General features: G+C 40.2%; 1 protein-coding gene across 1 annotated transcript in view; it reads left to right on the top strand.

Annotated features, from left to right (window-relative positions):
- Window positions 1-22,348, top strand: part of LOC137321878 (histone deacetylase 2) — a 62,978-nt gene extending 40,630 nt beyond the window's left edge. Inside the window, exons 6-14 of the mRNA XM_067984691.1 lie at window positions 7,950-8,091; window positions 9,283-9,375; window positions 9,554-9,662; window positions 9,748-9,888; window positions 11,288-11,396; window positions 14,666-14,796; window positions 16,921-17,076; window positions 18,646-18,703; window positions 20,328-22,348. Of these exons, the coding sequence (XP_067840792.1) occupies window positions 7,950-8,091; window positions 9,283-9,375; window positions 9,554-9,662; window positions 9,748-9,888; window positions 11,288-11,396; window positions 14,666-14,796; window positions 16,921-17,076; window positions 18,646-18,703; window positions 20,328-20,358 (970 nt within the window). The 3' untranslated portion in view covers window positions 20,359-22,348. The remainder of the gene's footprint in view (window positions 1-7,949; window positions 8,092-9,282; window positions 9,376-9,553; window positions 9,663-9,747; window positions 9,889-11,287; window positions 11,397-14,665; window positions 14,797-16,920; window positions 17,077-18,645; window positions 18,704-20,327) is intronic.
- The last annotated feature ends 297 nt before the right edge of the window (window positions 22,349-22,645 follow it).

Genomic DNA, 22,645 nt, shown 5'->3' with positions numbered 1-22,645 from the left:
TGGGGTTGGTATTAGAACCACTGCTCCTTTTGATATAATGATGTGGAGATGCCGGTGATGGACTGGGGTTGACAATTGTAAACAATTTTACAACACCAAGTTATAGTCCAGCAATTTTATTTTAAATTCACAAGCTTTCGGAGATTTTGGGAGATCCTGAACATTTACCTGAGGAAGGAGAAAATCTCCGAAAGCTTGTGAATTTAAAATAAAATTGCTGGACTACCTTTTGATATATATTGATTACCTAGACTTGGGTATACAGGGTATAATTTGAAAGTTTGCAGATGACATGAAACTTGGAAATGTAGTAAACAATGTGGAGGTTAGTAACAGACTTTAGGAGAACATAGACAGTCTGGTGAAATGGGCAGTCACATGACAGATGAAATTTAACGCAGAATGGTAGGAAGAATGAGGAGAGGCAATATAAACTAACTGGTACAATTTTAAAGTGGGTGCAGGAACAGAGAGACCTGGGGGTGGAATGAACACAAATCTTTGAAGGTGGCAGGACAAGTTGAGAAGGCTATTTAAAGTAAAAAAAAAAGTGTATGGGATCCTGGGCTTTATTAATAGAGGCATAGAGTAAAAAGGCAAGGAATTTATGCTAAACATTTATAAAATACTGAAACAAAAGCAAAATACTGTGGATGCTAGAAATCTGAAATAAAAACAGAAAATGCTGGAAACACTCAGCAGGTCAGGCAGTATCTGTGGAGAGAGAAACATTTCAGGTCGATGACCTTTCCTCAGAACTGAAAGAACTTAAAGATTTGACAGTTTTTAAGCAAGTACAGAGCCAGGGAAAGTGGGGGAGGAAAGAATAAAATGGAAGGTCTGTGATAGTGTGGAGGGCAGGGGTGATAAAATGACAAAAGGGGTGATGGTGCAAGGCAAGGAGGGTGGTATTGGGACAAGTAAATAAGCAAAAGATGGGTCTAGAGGAGTTGTAAATGGAAACAGCAGAACCATTACCAGCACTTGCTGTCCGAAAAAATGGGAGCAGTGGTTATGATCTAAAGTTATTGAAATCAGTGTTGAGTCTGGAAGGTTGTAACGCGCCTAAACGAAAGATGAGGTGCTGTTCCTCGAACTTACATTTTGCTTCATTGGAACAGTGAAGGAGGCCGAGGACAGAGAGGTCAGATTGGGAGTGGGACAGGGAATTAAAATGACAAGTGACCAGAAGCTCAGGGTCACGCTTGCAGACTGAACGGAGGTGTTCAGCAAAGCGATCATCCAATCAGAGGAGACCATATCGTGAGCAGCGAATACAGTATACTAAATTGAAAAGAAGTTCAAGTAAATCACTGCTTCAACTAGAAGGAATGTTTGTGGCCCTGGACGGTGGGAAGGGAGAAGGCGAAAGGGCAGGTGTTGCATCTCCTGCGCTTACACGGGAAGGTGCCACGAGAAGGGGAACGGGTGATGGAAGAGTGGATCAGGGTGTCGGGGAGGGAACAATCGCTTCAGAATGCTGGCGGAGAGGGGGAAGATGAGTTTGGTGGTAGCATCGCGCTGGCGGTGGCGGAAATGGTTGGAGGATAATCCGTTGAATGTAGAGGCTGGTGGGATGGAAGGGGGATCATATCGTGGTTCTAGGAGGGAAGGGATGAGGGAAGAAGTGCGAGAAATGGATCGGACATGGTCAAGGACCCTTTCAACTACAATGGAGGGGAATACTCAGTTGAGGAAAAAAGAAGACATGTCAGAAGCACTAGTGTGGAAGGTGGCATCATTGGAACAGAAGCGACAGAGAAAATTACAGGAAGCGGGGTGGGAGGAAGTGTAATCAAGGGCGCAGTGGGAGTCGGTGGGCTTATAGTAGATATTGATTGACGCCTATCCCCAGAAATGGAGATCGAGAAGTCGAGGAAGGGAAGAGTCGGAGATGGGAGGTGAGGGAGAGATGGAAATTGGAAGCTAAGTTGATAACATTTTCCTGTTCAGGGTGAGAGCAGGAAGCAACACCATTACAATCATCGGTGCGCTGAGAAAAGAGGTGAGGGAGGTGAGCTGAGTAGGACTAAGATGAATTAATTGCACAAATAGAGATAAATGGGTTTGACCTAATAGCCATTACAGAGACATGGTTGCAAAATGACCAAGGTTGGGAACTGGATATTCCAAGGTACATGACATTTAGAAAAAACAGGCAGAATGGAAAAGGAGGGGGTATAGCCCTAATAATAAAGGATGACATAAGGACAGTGGTGAGAAAGGATCTTGGCTCGGAAGATCAGGAAGTAGAATCAATATGGGTGGAAATTAGAAATAACATGGGGCAGAAAACACTGGTGGGAGTAGTTTATAGGCCCCCCTAATAGTAGCAATACTATTGGACAGAGTATTAATAATGGGAGCTTGTAACAAAGGAGAAATGCAGTCATCATGGCGGACTTTAATCTGCATATAGACTGGACAAATCAAATTGGCAAAGGTAGTTTGGAAGACGAGTTCATGGAATGTATTTGAGACGGTTTCCTAGAGCAATATGTCATGGAACCAACAGGTTATTTTAGATCTTGTATTATGTAAAGAGATAGGGTTAATTAGTAATCCCGCAGTAAAAGAACCTCTGGAGAAGAGTAATCATAATATGATAGAATTTCACATCCAATTTGAAAGTAACGTACTTAAGTCAGAAACTAGAGTCTTAAACTTAAATAAAGCCAATTACATACAATTGCATAGGTATGAGAGGCGAGTTGTCCAAAAGTAGATTAATTTAATTAATTTAAAGAGTTTGACAGTTGAAAAGCAGTGGCAAACATTTAAAGAAATATTTCAATATTCTTAACAAGTATACATTCCATTGAGAAATAAAAACTCCATGGGAAAGGTGATCCACTCATTGCTAACTAAAGAAGTTAAGGAGAGTATTAGACTGAAGAAGAGGCCTATAATGTTGCCAAGAAGAGTAATAAGCCTGGGGATTGGGAGAGTTTTAGAAACCAACAAAGGACGACCAAAAAGTTGATAAAAAGGGAGAAAATAGAATATGAAAGTAAACTAGCAAGGAATATAAAAACGGATTGTAAGATCTTCTACAGGTATGTAAAAAGGAAGAGATTAGCAAAAGTAAACATTGGTCCCTTAGGCTGAGACAGGAGAAATTATAATGGGGAATCAGGAAATGGCAGATGCGTTAAACAAATATTTTGAAGACACGAAAAGCATACAATAAATAGTGGGGAACCAAGGGGTAAATGAGAGTGAGGAACTTAAAACAATTAATATCACTAGAGAAAAAGTACTTGACAAACTAATGGGACTAAAAGCCGACAAATACCCTGGACCTGATGGCCTACATCCTAGAGTTCTAAAAGAGGTGGCTGTAAAAATAGTGGATGCATTAGTTATGATCTTCCAAACTTCTCTAGATTCTGGAATGGTCCCAGTGGACTGGAAGGTAGCAAATGTTACCCTGCTATTCAAGAAAGGAGGGAAGAGAGAAAACAGGAAACTACAGGCCAGTTAGCCTGACATCACTTGTCGGGACAATGCTGGAATCCATTATTAAGGAAGTGGTAACTGGACTCTTAGAAAATCATATGATTTGCAGAGTCAACATGGTATTATGAAAGGGAAATCATGTTTGACAAATTTATTATGAGTTTTTTGAGGATGTAACTCTGGTTCTTGACCCTTCCACCGATGGGAACAGTTTCTCTTTATCTACTCTGCCTAGACCCTTCGTGATTTTGAATACCTCTATCAAATCTCCTCACAACCTTCTCTGTTCCAAGGAAAACAATCCCAGCTTCTCCAGTCTATCCACTAACTAAAGTCCCTCACCCCTGAATCATTCTAGTAAATCTCTTCTGCACCTTCTCTAAGGCCTTCCTAAAGTGCAGTGCCCAGAACTGGACACACTGCTCCAGTTGTGGCCAAACCAGTGTTTTATAAAGGTTTTATAAAGAATGTTCCACATATCCCACAAAATGGCAGGCATAGCTAGGACCTATATGGGTTCTCATAGCGACACCTTTTATTTGGGGGAAGTGATTAGAGTCAAAAGAAAGGGGAAAAGAAGAAAGGCTTGCATTTATATAGCGCCTTTCACAACCTCAGGACGTCCCAAAACACTTTACAGCCAATTAAGTTTTTTGCAGTGGGATCACTGTTGTAATGTAGGAAACACGGCAGCCAATTTACGCACAGCAAGGTCCCACAAACAGCAATGTGATAATGACCAGATAATCTGTTTTAGTGTTTGAGGGATAAATGTTGGCCAGGACACCAGGGAGAATTCTCCCGCTGTTCGAAATAGTGCCATGGGATCTTTTACGTCCACCTGAGAGGGCCGACGGGATCTCGGTTTTGACATCTCATCTGAAAGACAGCACCTCCGGCAGTGCAGCACTCTCTCAGTACTGTACTGGAGTGTCAGCCTAGATTTTGTGCTCAAGTCTCTGGATTGGGACTTGAACCCACAACCTTCTGAGTCAGAGGCGAGAGTGCTACCCACTGAGTAAATGTAAGAACAACTTCCAGGTGAAACAGCGATTTACTTGTGCTTCAATTTAGTATATTGTATTTGCTACTCATGATGCGGTCTCTTCTACATAGGGGAGACCAAACGCAGATTGGGTGATCACGTTGCTGAACACCTCCGTTCAATCCGCAAGCGTGACCCTGAGCCTCCGTTTGCTTGCCATTTTAATTCTCTGTCCCACTCCCACTCTGACCTCTGCCCTTGGGCTCCTACACTGTTCCAATGAAGCTCGAGGAACAGCACTTCATCTTTCAATTAGGCAGTTTACAACCTTCTGGACTCAACATAGATTTCAATAACTTTCGATCATAACCACTGCTCCCATTTTTTTGGACAGCAGGTACTGGTCTGTCAAGTCGCCTGTTACTACTGCCTTCCTAATTCAATTGCCAATCACCCCCCCCCCCCCCGCCAAACCATTTGATGTTTATTTGGTTCCATTGTAGTCCATTTGATGGTCCTACGCAGAGGCCTCATCCTCCACGCAGGAAGCCAGAGCTTCAAACATGTTGGAGAATAATTTGGTCTGGGCATTCCTGCTGTAGCCTGTCCCTCCTCACTTTCCCTAATCTATGGATAGTCCCACTCCTTCCTGTACCGTATCTACTAGCAGGGTGACTACCTCTGAAATTCTTGCTCCAGAAACTTCTCACCCTCCCTGATGTCAGTTCTGAGATCTTGGGGTAAATTTTAACCCCCAAGAATGGGGGGTGGGTGGGGAGTAAAAGTTCTCTGTTTTCGGAGTGGGATCACATCCTGGCTCCATTGGGCCTACTCCTGGATTTGACCCAGATGCGCTTGGGTGCGTGGGCGCTTCTGAAACCCAGAAGTCCCGCCGGCTTTAAAGGGCCAATTAAGGTACTTGAAGTGCTTAAACCTGTTAACTTTTTGTGTATTGACCTACACAAGCCATTTTAACTGCTCCTGAACGCGTCTCCATGGCTTCTGAAACACGCCATGGAAACAAAGGCGAGTTGCAGCCGACCCTCATTTGGACCTTTCAACCAGTGATTGACACGTGAAGAAAAGGTGAGTTTTTGCAGCTGGGTAATCATTTCTCTTGGATAAACCTTTGGCTGGGAGTTCTTTGTGTTTAGACTGAGAATTCTTCATTCACACTCAGAATTTTTGTGTTCAGACATATTTGTGCACATTTTGGACCCCCTCAAACTGACAACATCAGGATGGGGGGGGGCGTGCGCAATGGATTTATTCTACAGTACATCTGAGGAGGAGGCACATCACTATTCTCGGCAGGCACAGCATGCAGTTCTGGGAGTTGTGGGTACGCAAGACAGAGGTGCGCAATAGGAATCTGGAGAAGAGCAGAGAGGGTAACAATGGAGAGGCTGACATCGCAGGAGGCATTACCCATGTGAGAGGGTGTACAAGCAGAGGCTGAGCTTCCTGGACCTCTCTGAGGAGCAGGCCCTATGCAGGCTCAGATTGAGTCGCCAGGTGGCCGCAGACATCTGCACGCTCCTTCGTGCAGAGCTGCTCCTGGCTGGGCCTCATGGCCACGCATTGCTCGTCGCAGTTAAAGTAACCACTTCTTTTTCTTCACCTCCGGTTCCTTCCCGGGTGCCACCGGTGACATCACCAGGATCTCTCAATTGTCTGCACATTAGTGTATACGACAGGTTTACGGATGGCTTGTTTGCCAGCGCATTCAACAATGTCAACTTCCCCATTGGCCAGACTGAGAGGGCGGTCGGTTTCCACACTCTGGCTGGCTTCCCACGGGTGAAGGGCGCAATTGATTGTGTGCACCTAGCAATCCGAGGACCTGCACATGAGCCAGGACTGTCAATCAGCCGAAAGGGATATCAGTGCATAGCTGGTTTGCGACCACTGGAAGAGGTTCCTGCAGGTGTGTGCCAGATTCCCTGACAGCTGCGATGATTCCTTCATTTTGTGCAAGTCCAACATCCCGGCCCTCTTCCACGCACAAAACAGAATTAAGGGATGGCTGCTTGGAGACCAGGGTTATCTCCTGCAGACATGGCTCACGTCACCTGTGAGAAACCCCACCAAAGAGACATAGCAGCGGTACAACGACAGTCATACCGCCACCAGGTCTGTCATTGAACAAGTCATTGGAATACTCCAGATGTGCTTCAGGTGCCTGGATTGATCTGAGGTATCCCTTCAGTACTTATCGACGAGTGTGTGCAGAATAATAGTTGTGTGTTGCATCCTGCACAACATCGCTCAACAGAGAGGGTTACAGGTGGAAGAGCTCCAACACGCTTATGACCCATCCGCATCTGCCGGCAACATTGAAGAAGATGAAAAGGAGGAGGAGGACGAAGATGGGCAAACCATTGGCAGAACAGCGGCTCACGTGGCTGCTCGTGATGCCAGAGAGTCACTCGTATCTAATAGGTTCTCATAATGAGATCGGCAAACTTTTAAAAATTCGTTCATGGGATGTGGGCATCGCTGGCAAGGCCAGCATTTATTGCCCATCCCTGATTGCCTTTGAGAAGGTGGTGGTGAGCTGCCTTCTTGAACCGCTGCAGTCCGTGTGGTGAAGGTTCTCCCACAGTGCTGTGACCATTTCTGGGCACCATACTTTAAGAAAGATGTTAACCTCTTAGAGAGGGTGCAGAGGAGATTTACTAGAATGGTACCTGGGATGAGGGACTTCAGTTGCATGGGGAGACTAGAGAAACTGGAGTTGTTCTCAAAGCAGAGAAGGTTAGGGGGAGATTTGGTAGAAATGTTCAAAATCATGAAAGGTTTTGATAGAGTAAATAAAGAGAAACTGTTTCCAGTGGCAGAAGGATCAGTAACCAGAGAACACAGATTTACAGTAATTGGTAAAAGAAACACAGGTGACATGAGGAAAGAAAATTTTACACAGCCAGTAGTTATGATCTGGAATGCACTGCCTGAAAGGGTGGTGGAAGCAGATTCAATAGTAACTTTCAAAAGGGAATTGGATAAATACTTGAAGGGGGAAACTTTGCAGGGCTATGGGGAAAGAGCAGGGGAGTGGGACTAATTAGATAGTTCTACCAAAGATGGTACGATTGGCCGAATGGCCTCCCGCAATGCTGTATCATTCTGTGATTCTATGAATTCCCACTCTAGCCAAACATGCTGTTGTGGAAGTATTGTTTTAACACTCTTTCCACCTCATTCTGTTAACAGCTTACTTTGTGGTGTGCTCTCTTCTCAACCTGGCAGCCTGGGGCACGTTTTTATGTAGCAAAATCCACTTCAGTGATATCAGGAAAATATGATTGGAGAAGGGGAAATTCTGCACCAAACACATGTTCACAGAATGCCAGCTGTTTTAAAGTATGAGAACAGTGACACAGAAGATTGGTCTGCATAAAATAAAATCATATTCATAGGCTTCCTCTTAAATGCCAGATGTTTGGCTGTGACTTAAAGGAATTATAGTGTCCCTTCCCAGAGAGATTATGTTCTATTTCCACAGATATCATCAGAGAGTTTTGTATATTGATATTGACATCCACCATGGGGATGGTGTGGAAGAGGCCTTTTTTACAACAGACCGTGTGATGACAGTTTCATTCCATAAATATGGCGAATATTTCCCTGGCACAGGTGATCTTCGGGTGAGTGTTTGTTTCAGTACAAAAGATATTCATAAATACAAGCTTCAATACCTAAACTAAATTATTTTAATAACTTGAGCATAGACTTGTACATGGTTAGAATTCACAACTGAATAGGAGATTATTTTGGCCAATGTGGTGGTTACACTGTTTGCTAAGAGCCTTAAGATAGTGGAGATAATTACCTGTTTCCTGCCTTTCAAACCCACTCCTAATATGTAGAAAATGCTACGTTTTTTTGTTCTAAACAATAACATACATAAATAAGTAAAACCAGGAGAAAATTGCTGAGAAACTTAGTTTATGGTACACTCTGATTTGGTCGTTCTTATTTTTGCCCATATGTCGTAATTATTGGCTTGATTTGAAAGAAATTAATTGTTGCTCAAAAAAACAGATGAGCAAGCTACATGGTTTTGTTCCATTTAATGCCAGACAAATGCGGTTGGGTTAATTTATAAAGTGTGCCATACTGTTAGCTGTGATTTACATAATAGAGCCTTTTCTCTTCAATGCATGGGGGATTGCTACCTTGAATTCTGATTGGGTTACTGGCCAGGTGTCGTAGAGATCATGACAATTCTGTTGCAATCTGCAGATACTCACGATGGCCCAGCAGGTTATGTTGTAGTGATGTGGTCTGCCAGATGGTGAGACAGTATAGCAGCTGGTACTTTTTCTCCTCTTTTTTAAAAAAAATACTCAATTGCCTGAGGATACTTGCATCCTGGCAGCTTTGAAAGGTTTTAAATTTGGGTCCAAGATCTAAAGGACAGTATTCTAACCTGCTGTGTAACCTAGCCCCTTTATTACTCAATAACTGCAACCCTCTTAAAGAAAAGATTTAGCTTAGGGATGTCTGTGATAGGAATAGAACATTTCTTGGTTTGACCCCTGGAAAATGGTTGAGAATATTCATTCACATAAGATCTAGCCATCAACAGGGAGGAGTTACAAGGGTAGTGACTGGTGTTTGGAATTCCAGTGATCCAGTCAAAATTTATAATTCAGGTTGGAAACCCAAGGAGAAATTAAATGCCAACCTAAATACACAAACTTATCTGAAGACACTAACTATCTCAAGGTGTAGATATTCAATGCACTGAAAGTACTGTTTGTGTAGTGTTCATCAATAATTATTGTGCTTCAAAATTGGCACTGAATTCATATTTTGACGTCTTATGCCTATAGGACATAGGTGCAGGAAAAGGTAAATATTATGCTGTTAACTTCCCACTGAGAGATGGAATTGATGATGAGTCTTATGAGCAGATATTCAAGCCAGTAAGTATTTTGAATTTTCTTTTACTGTTGTAGTAATTATTTAAACTTTGCTGTATTTTGAGAAATAGAACACGTTATGAAGTGTTGCCAATTTTATTAAACTGTTCATCATAATTGTGTCAAACAAAACCTAGATTATATATATATATATCCTACATATGATATCTTTGTAATGCAGACGTTGACCAAGGTAATAGAAATGTACCAGCCCAGTGCAGTTCTGCTGCAGTGTGGAGCCGATTCTTTGTCAGGGGACAGACTTGGATGTTTCAATCTCACAATAAAAGGTATATTTATTATTGAAAAACTTGTAGTGCATTCTGATAGTTTATAACTGGTGCTGTTATAGATTGTTACTGTTTTTTAAAATAGGTCATGCTAAATGTGTGGAATTCATTAAGACCTTCAACTTACCCCTACTGATGCTGGGAGGCGGAGGCTACACAATCCGCAATGTTGCTCGCTGCTGGACATATGAGACTGCTGTGGCACTGGATACAGAGATTCCAAATGGTAATTAATTGATACAAAAAGCTTTGCTAGTTCTCGTTCAAGGTCGGCAACTTTTAAGTAAATAATGTTGGTTTCTGCCTGGTGATTCCCACAGGTTTTGTACCAGTTCCATACAAGTATTTTAATGTACCAACCATACAATATCCTTTTTGGACTCATAAGGAAAACTGGTACACTGCATTTGTTTGATTTATACGTTCTGTAGATTGACTTGCACTAGTTTGATCAGAAGATTACATATTTTGTCACTTGTGCAAGGGGGAAATATAAATGAGTTCTGTTGTTCAAATAAGTGAAATGGATGTAGGTAAGATTCCCAGTTATTGATAAGAGCTTTGAATTTCAACGGGGTTCTCCTGATCTCTTACTATAACTTCATGCAATTGGCAGAACTCCTAGAGATATAGTAAAAATGAACATTTTTAGCCATTTACACCATTTCTCTGGGGTTCTCCTGATGTCATGCCAGAGAACTTCCACAGAAATTCCAAGGACAGAACTCTCAGCAAATCAGTTACATTTCTTAAGGATTTAGGTTGTACTGTATGATATTATACCGAATTAAGTAATTGTGCTTCTCAGTTCAGTTTTTTTTTAAAGAATATATATACGTTTAGGGCCTCGGGAAAGAAAATTACAATTGTATCCAGCTAGTGTACATAGTATTACATAGAATTTACAGCACAGAAACAGCCCATACGGCCAGTGTTTATGCTCCATATGGGTCTCCTCCCACTCTATTTACTTCATCTCATCCTATCAACATATCCTTCTATTCCTTTCTTCCTCATGTACTTATCTAGCTTCCCCTTAAATGTATCTATGCTATTCGTTTCAACTACTCCTTGTGGTAGCGAGTTCTACATTCTCACCACTCTCTGAGTAAAGAAGTTTCTCCTAAATTCCTTATCAGATTTATTAGTGACTATCTTATATTTATGGCCCCTAGTTTTGGACACCCTCATAAGTGGAAACATCTCTATGTCTACCCCTTCAAAACTTAAAAGACCTTTATCAGGACACCTCTCAATCTTTTCTCTAGAGAAAAGAGCCCCAGCCTGTTCAGTCTATCCTGATAGTTGTAGCCTCTGGTAGTTCTGGTATCATCCTTGTAAATCTTTTTTGCACTTACTCCAGTGTTTCTATATCTTTTTTGTAATATGGAGACCAGAACTCTGAACAGTACTCTAGTTGCGGTATAACCAAGGTTCTATATAAGTTTAATATAACTTCTCTGCATTTGAATTCTATTCCTCTAGTAACCTGTATTATGAAAGAACTAATTCTTCTGGTGAGCTATTAAATGAGTATGAATAGGATGGACTAGTATTGTTGTCTTGCCAGGTATTTTTGACATTATTGTAGTCCTAAACTTACTTTGCTTATTTTTCTAACTTAGAATTACCATACAATGACTATTTTGAGTACTTTGGGCCAGACTTCAAACTGCACATCAGTCCTTCCAATATGACAAACCAGAACACACTGGAATATATGGAAAAGATTAAGTAAGTGCCGTGGATTTTTTTACAGGCCAAAAATAAAAACTGAGTTCCTGATCCAGTATCGGCAAGTGTGAAAAGTTTCTGATATAGGTGTAAAACTATGGCTTTTAAAATTGCAAATGAACGTCCTTCATGTTCCAATCAACTCGCCATTTAATCCTGTTTCCTTTGCGTTGTATGGGTGGGTGACGTTTCAGATTGAGTAGAAATTCAGGCTCAACTAGAGGCCTGCAAATTCTTGTTTAATTTGTTTGGATTCTGTCATCACTTCTCCATCCTCACCACTGTGATTTACTATTTATGCTGAGAATCCAAGTCTCAAGCATGGCTATGAATCATGTTTCAGCATTGGAGGGTAGAGTTTCTGCTTTGGGCGCAATCGGTAATTGGGTGAAAATTGCGCCAGTTAGGTTATAGTTCAAGTTTTTGCTAAAATGCATTTGCATAATCACAACTGTAAAATCTTCCATGCACCAGCGCAATCCGGCAGCTTAATACAGCATAATCATTTTTTTTGCAATAAAAAGTATTCATTGATGTATTTAAGATGTGCACTTTTATTAATACAGGTGAAAATGGGTTTATCACAAAATATAAGCGTTTTTTTATGCATCTAGTCCTCCACCTGTGAGTAACCTGATTTTAAATCACTGAAAATGACTTAAAAACTATACTGAACCATTTACTACTTTTCATCGGTGTGCACTAGTCAGTTCCTTAGTAAATTAAATATTTTTTAATATGTTAAAACGTGCCTATGTGTGTAAAGAAAACAAGCTTAATTTGAAGACCCTCCTTGTCCGGCCGCAAACAAGCGCAGTCGACGGAAACTCGCATCCTCGTTATTTCATTCTGGGGGCACGGCCAATTTTATGGGCAGGGCTGGCTTCGAGCATGATCATTTTTAAACCAGTGCAAAAGGTCGGGGAAACTCGATTTACTCCTGATGTAAATTGCACTTGATTTTCCACAAACTTTTACGCTGGTTTGGACGGATTGTGCTGATAAAACCAGCACAATCTAGTGGAAACTCTACCCCTAAATACTTATCGTAAAATATCACTGCTAAATAGCCTAAAAAGTACAGGAAGGTATTTCCTTGACGTATTCGGTAAAATGGAAGAAATTCAAGCCTTGATGAAGAATGTGTCACTAAAGGTGCTTGTTATAAACTTGGGCCTTGCCTTAGATATTCTATAGGGTACAGTGGTGTTGGTGGCTTCATTAAGTGGTCTGAGCATCTTGCGTTTAGGGGTGTACCTGTATTTTTTAAAAATTCCTTCATGGGATGTGGGCATCGCTGGCAAGGCCAGCATTTATTGCCAATCCTTAATTGCCCTTGAGAAGGTGGTGGTGAGCTGCCTTCTTGAACCGCTGCAGTCCATGTGGTGAAGGTTCTCCCACAGTGCTGTTAGGTAAAGTGTTCCAGGATTTTAACCCAGCGACGACGAAGGAACAGCAATATATTTCCAAGTCAGAATGGTGTGTGACTTGGAGGGGAACGTGCAGGTGGTGATGTTCACATGTGCCTGCTGCCCTTGTCCTTCTAGGTGGTAGAGGTGCTGTCGAAAAAGCCTTGGTGAGTTGCTGCAGTGCATCCTGTAGATGGTACACAATGCAGCCACGGTGCGCTGGTGGTGAAGGGCACAAATATTTAGGGTGGTGGATGGGGTGCCAATCGAGTGGGCTGCTTTGTCCTGGATGGTGTCGAGCTTCTTGAGTGTTGTTGGAGCTGCACTCATCCAGGCAAGCGGAGAGTATTCCACCACACTCCTGACTTGTGCCTTGTAGATGGTGGAAAGGCTTTGGGGAGTCAGGAGGTGAGTCACTCGCTGCAGAATACCCAGCCTCTGACCTGCTCTTGTAGCCACAGTGTTTATATGGCTGGTCCAGTTAAGTTTCTGATCAATGGTGACTCCCAGGATGTTGATGGTGTGGGATTCAGCGATGGTAATGCCATTGAATGTCATGAGGAGGTGGTTAGACTCTCTCTTGTTGGAGATGGTCATTGCCTGGCAATTATCTGGCGCAAATGTTTCTTGCCACTTATCAGCCCAAGCCTGGATGTTGTCCAGGTCTTGCTGCATGCGGGCACAGACTGCTTCATTATCTGAGGGATTGCGAATGGAACATAACACTGTGCAATTATCAGCGAACATCCCCATTTCTGACTTTATGATGGAGGGAAGGTCATGATGAAGCAGCTGAAGATGGTTGAACATAGGACACTGCCCTGAGGAACTCCTGCAGCAATGTCCTGGGGCTGAGATGATTGGCCTCCAACAACCAATACCATCTTCCTTTATGCTAGGTATGACTCCAGCCACTGGAGAGTTTTCCCATTGACTTCAATTTTACTTGGGCTCCTTGGGGCCGCACTCGGTCAAATGCTGTCTTGATGTCAAGGGCAGTCATTCTCACCTCACCTCTGGAATTCAGCTCTTTTGTCCATGTTTGGACCAAGACTGTAATGAGGTCTGGAGCCGAGTGGTCCTGGCGGAACCCAAACTGAGCATTGGTGAGTAAGTGCCGCTTGATAGCACCTTCCATCACTTACGTGCAGTAATGAACTATTGCATAACCCGGGATGTTATGATAGTACCCTCTTGTGATCCAAACTGGATATCTGGCTCTTTTACAATTGGCCCCACATGTTCCGCACCAATCTTTTGAAAGGTGAACTCAGAAAATATTTGGTAAGATGAGGCCAAGTATTAATTGTTATGACTAGACTCACTTAGTTCAATTAGTACAACTTGTCTTTGTGTAATACAAATTAATGAACATGTTACACTTCCCCACATCAAATGTTTTTCTACATTAAAGGCGCTATATAAATGCAAGTTTTTGGGTCATCTTGACTTAAAATAACTCCTAACTGTCCTGCATTCTAACCTTGTGATTCTGGTGAAAGCCTGCCCTGCACCACTTTTTTTTTTAAAAACTGACTCAGCGTGTTCTTATCCCTGTTTTATCTCTGTTTACAAGTAGAAAGGCTGACCTATACTAGACAATCCCCGCCGAGTGGGACCTGGGCCTTCTCGAACACAATAGGCATGAGTTGTACCTTGCTGACTGGGAATGTCCATTTTGCACATGCGTGAAACCCTTTTGGTTTTATTATAAAATGTTGATGTGTTCTAATTCTATAGTTTAGTTGCATATGTCAACCTATTTTAATATAGATTAAAGTTTTCTCCATTGCATTTAAAGTTGTATAATTGCTGTTGAAAAGATTTTTTTTTAATGTAATTTGATCTGTCTCTTTCTAGACTGCGTTTATTTGAAAATCTACGTATGCTGCCTCATGCTCCTGGTGTCCAGATGCAGGCTATCCCAGAAGATGCTATTCGAGAAGACAGCGGTGAAGAGGAGGAGGAAGATCCTGACAAACGAATTTCAAGTTAGTGCTAGTACACCTGTATTTTATAACAATTTTAACAGAGAAAAATGTTTACAGAAGCGTAATCTTGAACCCCAGATGGAGATATTAGGAGGGGTGATTAAAAGCTTGGTATAAGATAGGTTTTAAGGAGGGCCTTAAAGGAAGAGAGGGAGGTGGAGAGGCAGAGAGGTTTAGTGAGGAAATTCCAGAGCTTGAGGCCTAGATGGCTAAAGGCCATCGTTGGTGGGGCAAAGGGAGTGGGGGATGCACAAAAGGCCAGAATTCTTGGAGTGTTATAGGGCTAGAGGAGGTTACTGATGGGAAGGGATATCTACTGCAACCCAAAATCTTCTTTATATAAATGAATGTTTGTATAATCTGTTATTGCCACCATGCATATACAAATATTTTACACTTCTTCTAGAGTTAGATGCTTAGAACCAATGTACAATGTAAAAGTATTTCAAATGCCCATGAGAGAAATCCAGTGGTAGTAAAAAGATATCTATTGATTTAATGTAGTAGGAATTTGATTGCCGCTCATCAAGTTTTCAGTGTTGAAAAATAAATTTAAAATAAAACTGCTACAGAATCTTTTCCCCAAAATAAAATGTACCATGTGGTTTGGTACTGAGCCGTTCAAACTGGAAAGGCTCCAGCTTTTGATGATCTCTGCATGGGGTTGCTGCAATTGGCCAATCAGGAAAAAATTATACAATGGCCCTACTTCCTTCCATTAGTGTTTGCTAAAGTACCACACAAGAGACCAGTTGCAAAAATTAAGACCCATGGTATTAAAAGTAAAGTGGTAGTATGGATAGAGGAATGATTGAAAGACAAAATGCATATTTCTTGGATTAGCAAGATATAGCTAGTATACCCTAGTAATCTGTGCTGGGACCTCCTACAAATCCATAAATGATTTGAAGAAGGGCAAAGTCTGCTAGTCAGTAATAGGTGCAACAACCCATCTGTCATTTTAGATGATTTGGAGCCAGTTGGGTTACCTATGTGTTCAAGCAACTCACATTTTAAATCTAGACAGATGCTTTATTAAGCATCTGTTGGTTGAGAGATATGTTTAAGATATATTTAATTATTAAGCCACACCACTCTTAACTGCTAATGGGAGTAATAGAGCAATTTCCAGCCAAAGCTATGTATGAAATGATATGGCGAGAATACCTTTAAGTGGAAAATGTGTGAATCCAACAGGCTGAAATGAAGTTAGATTTTTTTTTTTACGCAGCGAGTTGTTACGATCTGGAATGCACTGCCTGAAAGGCTGGTGGAAGCAGATTCAATAGTTACTTTCAAAAGGGAATTAAATAAATATTTCAAGGGAAAAAATTTACAGGGTAATGGGACTAATTCGAAGAGCCGACACAGGCATGATGCGCCGAATGGCCGCCTCCGGTGCTGTACCTACTATGATGTCTGTCTTCAGAAATTCTGATTTGTGGCTCATGGTATAAAATAATATGGTTTATTTCCACTATCGAAGGACTAGCTGTATTAACAAGAACTTGTAAACAAATTGAGATTTGATTATGTTTTACATTGTTTCTCTCTCTATACTAAAATCATGTACAGCCATGACAGCCATGGCTCACTGGTAGCACTCTCACCTCTAAATCAGAAGGTTGTGAGTTCAAGTCCCACTCCAGAGACTTGAGCACAAAATCTAGGCTGACACTCCAGTGCAATACTTGAGGGAGTTCTGCACTGTTGGAGGTGCCATCTTTTGGATGAGACGTTAAACCAAGGCCCCTTTTGCCCTCTCAGGTGGACATAAAAGATCGCATGCAATTTTGGAAGAAGAACAGGGGAGTTCTCCCTGGTGTCCTGGACAATATTTATCCCTCAACCAACATCACTAAAACAGATTATCTGGTCATTACCGCATTGCTGTGTGTGAGGCCCTGCTGTGCGCAAATTGGCTGCCGTGTTTCCTACATTACAGAGTGACTATACTTCAAAACTACTTCATTGACTGTAAAGCGCTTTGGGACATCCTGAGATCATGAAAGCATTATATAAATGCAAGTCTTTTTTGTATGTGTGAATGTTTATATGAAAGGATCCTAAACTTCTGAACCTAGAACAGGCACCTTGTAAATGGAATTATTTTCTTTATTGCAGTCCGAGCTTCTGATAAGCGCATAGCCTGTGATGAGGAATTTTCAGACTCTGAGGATGAAGGACAAGGAGGTAGACGAAATGTTGCAAATCATAAGAAAAGTACCAAGCGAGCAAGAATTGAAGAAGAAAATAAGGAACCAGAAGAGAGAAAAAATGGTGAGTACACTATATCTAAATAAAGGCAGAATTTATTTTCTGCAACCAAGTTGTGTGGGAAGTAAATATGTACATATTTGGAAGGGTTCTGAATAATGCAAAAAATTTGCTTACTATTCATTAGTAATGCACAGAAGCAACTTAGTGTGATTATAAGGGGAATGGTTGCACTTGAAGGGGAAAGGATCTGACTATGTTGTACTGTATAATTGCCTTTGAAAATGACATGACATTTGCACATTGAAGGTTTTACATTGCTAGAAGTTTGGAATACAAGTCCATCAATCTTGCATTTAGTCAATAATACATTAGGAAGGCTGCATTTTCAATATAGGATGCATATTTATGTGTACAGCACTTTCATATGCTATAGATTGGTCCAATAGGGTACAGAGGACAGCAATAAAGATTATTCTATTCAGCAAAATAGAGGAAGAAGGTACAATTTAGGATTTGGAGGAACAGATGAACTGGAAAAATTCCTTTGAGATCTAAGATGAAAGGCTGCAATATTTTCAAAAATTGAGAAACTTGATTAAACATTTTAAAGGAGGTTGTACCTTGGAGTTCTAGACTTGTGAAAGATTGTTTCCACTAGTTGGTGAATCAGTGACCAGAGGGCTTAGACTCAGGATTATCCGAATTATGAGAACAAAGGAGAAGTCAGAAGAATTTTTTTTCACACAGAAAATGATTAGATCAAGTGGCTAATGAGGCAAAGACTATAGCCCTATTTAAAAGGGAATTGAACAATTATTTGAAAAGGAATGTAAAAGGATAGTGAGAAAGGGCAGGTAAATGGGATTAGAATAGATAGATCCAGTTGATTAGTTTGCATAAGCATGATGGCTGAATGACCACCTGTACTGTAAATTCCATGATTCATTGGCAGAATTGATGGATTTTTTTCAAAATAATGGGTTGCATTGTTGTCAGGTTAGACCATCGGAGTTGGTGAAGGTTTTTATTTTATTTTGAGAAATGTAATCTTAATTCCAGAAATATTGAAATGAATAGAGTAGGTTATTTTGGAACTCCATGCATAAATAGGAGAATGCCCTTATCCTGGGCGGGGGGGGAGGTAATCTCTGCATACACTGTTCTTTAAATACATTGCACCCTTGGATATCAGATGATGCTCCCATAGTATGCTGTATGTAAGACCTCATTCTGGTTTTGCCCTCATTTTGTTCCAGCTCCTGCTGTGAGAGCAGATCATCTCTGCCTCACATCAGAAAAAAATTAAATTGCCATTCATTGGTTTTCTGTTTGCTGAGGAACACTGTCTCAATTGATTTACTCTATAAAGGATGATAGCAGTATCCTATTTGTATAAGAAGGTTGAACTTTGATCAAAGAATGAGGAAGACCATTTCTACGGTAGCAAGTTTAACACATTTTCACTCTGAAAAATCATGACTTGACAAGTCTGTGGATGGGGATTAAAAAACTAGTGGTAGGTGCTACTTAAAGAACCACTCCACTAAGAGGAGCATGTTTAAATGGCCTTTACTTCTGTAAATTCCTCTTTATCCTTACTCAAACTGATAATGACTGAACTGTTTGCAGACGTCAAAGAGGAAGACAAAGCTAAAGATATCAGTACAGAGAAAACAGATGTAAAAGGGTAAGCTAAATTGCTATCTACATGTTTTAAATTAGTAAAGTTGTTTCATATACCTAGAAGAGCCCCAGCCTGCTCAATCTTTCCTGACAGGTATAATCTCTGTTCTGGTATCATCCTAGTAAATCATTTTTGCACCTTCTTTAGTGCCTCTATATTCTTTCTATAAATGTGGAGACTGTTCACAGTGCTCCAAGTGTGGTCTAACCAAGGTTCTATCCAAGCTTAACATAACTTCTCTGCTTTTCAATTATATCCCTCTAGAACTGAACCTCAGTGCTTGGTTTGCTGTTTTTAAGCCTTATTAACCTACGTCACTATTTTTAGTGATGTGTGTATCTGAACCCCTGGATCCCTCTGCTCCTCGACCTCTTTTAGATTTATTATCCAAGCAGTATGTGGCCTCCTTATTCTTCCTACTAAAATGTAATACCTCACACTTATCTATATTGGAATTAATTTGCCAATTACACACCCATTCTTTAAGTAATGTCTTCCTGTGTTTTGTCGCAGTCCTCCTCGGTATTAACTATACCCCCCCAATTTGGTGGTGTCCACAAAATTTTGAAATTGTATTTCCGATTCCCAGGTCCAAATCGTTTATGTAAATGGTGAACAACTGTGGTCCTAGCATCGATCCTTGTGGAACACAACTTCCCACCTTTTACCAGCCTGAGTGACTACCTTTAACCCCCACTCTCTTTTCTGTTTTGTAGCCAGCTTGCTATCCTTTCTGCTACTTGTCCACATGCTCTGACTTAGTCATGAATCTACTATGCGGTACCGTAGCGAAGGCCTTTTGAAAATCCAAATGTATTACATCTACTGCATTACCCTTGTCTACCCTTTCTGTTACTACTTCAAAGAATTCAATAAAGTTGGTCAAGCATGATCTTCATTGTATTTTCAGTTTCTAGATGTTTTTCTATTACATCTTTGAGTAAGGATTCCATTATCTTACCACCGACATTAAGCTAATTGGTCAATAGTTTCCTGGACTGGTTCTATCTTCCTTTCTAAATATAGGAATTACATTAGCTGTCCGCCAGTCCTCTGGCACTATTCCCTTTTCTAATGAATTTTTACATATGAAATAGTACCTCTGCGATCTCTTCATTAACTTCATTAATATGCACAAGTGCAATCCATCTGGACCAGAGGTTTTATCCTCTCTAAGTTTGATTAGTTTATCAATTATCTCCCCCCTTTCTATCTTAAATGTCATTGTATCTTTTTTGATAGATTTGATAGTGATTGGAGTGCTACAACTGAGGGGGAAAAAATTACCCAGGCTTCTAACTCCTGACCACTATCCAGCATCCTCCACTGAAAGGTGCACACATTTGGATGTTGTGTTAGAACAGGATGAGGCTGAGCTGTAATGCTCTCTGCCACTACATAGCCTGCTGACACTCATTATTTAGACTCATGCGTGAATAACTTGGGCAAGGTACCAGAGGACGTGCCCTAGTAAAGGTGGGGAAAATATTTGGAGGGAAATATGTTTTTAAAAACATATATAATCTGTTCTTTCTTTTCTGCATTAAAATGGTCATTGTATCATGCAATGCTTGTATTCATGGTGTTGTGATAACAAAAATCACCAATTCTATTTTTTTTATATCAGGATCAAGTCTGAACAACCCAGCAACCCATGAACATTTGGAGTCCTTTTGTGTAGCAAATGAATGTCACATCTCAAAGAAACAAAGTTTTGTTTTGAGAGTTTGCAGACTTTTTGTACTACTTCAAATGGACCACATATTTATTTCAAAACTGGACATCTGTATTTGTCAGCTTTTTTTGTGATATTCTAACAGCCCTAATTATGAAACTGAGAGGAAGAAAGGTTTAGTTTTGACAACCACCCTACCATGTTGCAAATAATAGCATTTGTAAGTAAATCTGTATTTCTTTTTTTAACCAAACTGTTTTGATTTTAAGTGTGGTATTTGTTACTTTGTTGAAAACTGTTTTTACTACTTTTACAAATATTTGTAATTAAATGGTGTTATATGACCAAATACTGCAGGAGTGTGTGATATTGAAAGAAACTTTCATCTACACTGTATGATTTTTTTTTGAGTACCACAGTGATGGTTCCTATTTTTTGCAATTTGCTACCATCTTTGATGCTAGATTATTAAGCTGTCTATTTTGAGCAGAAATATCAGAAGAGCATTTTTTTTTTGTAAGCAGAGGTTTCAAGCTCAAAAGCCACCTGCTTTATTAACATATTGCTTTTAGGTGTTAGCAGGATGTGAGCCTAAATTTATAACTGTGAATGAAAAGAACATTAGAATCCTGTTTTGTGTGTGATTATGGAGACGGGTGCTGGTGCAGGGAACCATTGTAGGCCATCTGTGTTGGAAAATCAGCTGACAAGTAGAGTATTCGTTTCCTCAGTGCTTTTTTTAAAACTACTTTATTGTACTGCTATAATATGGGGAAGAGAAGAAATCTACGGTTCAAAGCATTTTATACCATTTGACTGTTCCTCCCTCACAAACTGAAATCTCTTGCCCACTTACATCATCACCTCCCCCAGAAGTGGATAACAAACTTAAGTGGGTTACGTGTCCTTTCAGGAACCTGCCATTTTATTTTGGGTCGAGTAATAGTAGACAGGTTTGCACTTGGCAATAGATCAATATAGTAGTGTATTTTTTTTGTTATGAAGTAAATATAACCTCATTTAGTGGAACCCTTACTGTATTGCTTTTGAAAGATATTGTTTTTAAATTAACAAAAACACCATTTTGGTGTGGCATCTTCAGAGTTAGGAGTGTTAACATTGTTTAAAAATGTATGCAGATGTACATATTTTTGTATTATTACTTTGGGTTTGTTGAAAACTGGTCCTGTATCTTGTACAGATTTATATTAGAATGTAATGGAAAAAAAAATTGTCTGGTTATAAATCCAGTTAATAGTAATAGAAATTGCTACTTCTATGTGCTATTTTAGTTTAAAATAAAAAAATATATAATTTTTGCTTTCTTTCCCAACAAAAATTCTGTAGGAGATTCCTCTTGAGGAATAAGGTAAAGAACAATTTCATTTTAAGTGTTTCTTTAATTGTACACAGTCTTGAAGTAAGTATTCCAAAATGATGTGAAACCCAAGTGTTATACTAGATGATGCAGTCAAATTTGAAATATGTTGTCAGGGCAAGGTAGGAAATGCACTTCTGATGTCTGGCATGATGGAGTGCTCCACTAAAAATATTCTCTCAAGTAGTCTAGTCAAGAGCTGATGAAACTCGGCCACTGGCTGAGGTTCAAGTACAGATCTTCCAAATGGCAATTTAGTACAAACATTCCCACTACCTAAAAAGTCTACTTTAACAATAATCCTGAGTGATTCAGAATTCTAAATATCAACTCTGCTGTTATTAAAAATAATTGGTGAAAATGAAATTCATTTAGCATTCCACTTATGTTACGTGTGCCAACATTGCAAAGATCTATAGCCCCTTGAGGATATAGAATGTGATTACCAGAGAACAAGGAGTGCAAGCAGTGTTGGGTCATTAATATTGTAGTGACTAGACTGAATGCCTTCAGTACATTCTCATTACATCTACATTATACCATGAAAATACCTCACTGTACACAGACATAAGAAATAAAACTCACTTTTTCTCTTGCTGGTTCCAATTAAAGTGATTGATTTCTGATCCATGTCTTTCAAATGACTTATTCCTCGGTGAAAGGGCCATTTGATTTTGTGTTCAGGAATATCTGCAGTGTGCAAAATTGAAAATGCAACAGTAATTTGAGATGTACAACAAAAAAGTTTTTGAACCAACCTTCAGTAACTAAATGATAGTTAGGTTTAGCATATCCCAAAAACAGTACATAGTTTGTACTTGAAGCAATATAATTTTTGGGAAGAATAAAAAATCTCTACCAAAGTTCAGCAAAGCAACTGGAAAATTTGGTA

The sequence above is a fragment of the Heptranchias perlo genome, chromosome 5 (assembly GCF_035084215.1).
Source record: "Heptranchias perlo isolate sHepPer1 chromosome 5, sHepPer1.hap1, whole genome shotgun sequence".
NCBI lineage: Eukaryota > Metazoa > Chordata > Chondrichthyes > Hexanchiformes > Hexanchidae > Heptranchias > Heptranchias perlo.
This window is presented reverse-complemented; position numbering and strand designations above follow the sequence as displayed.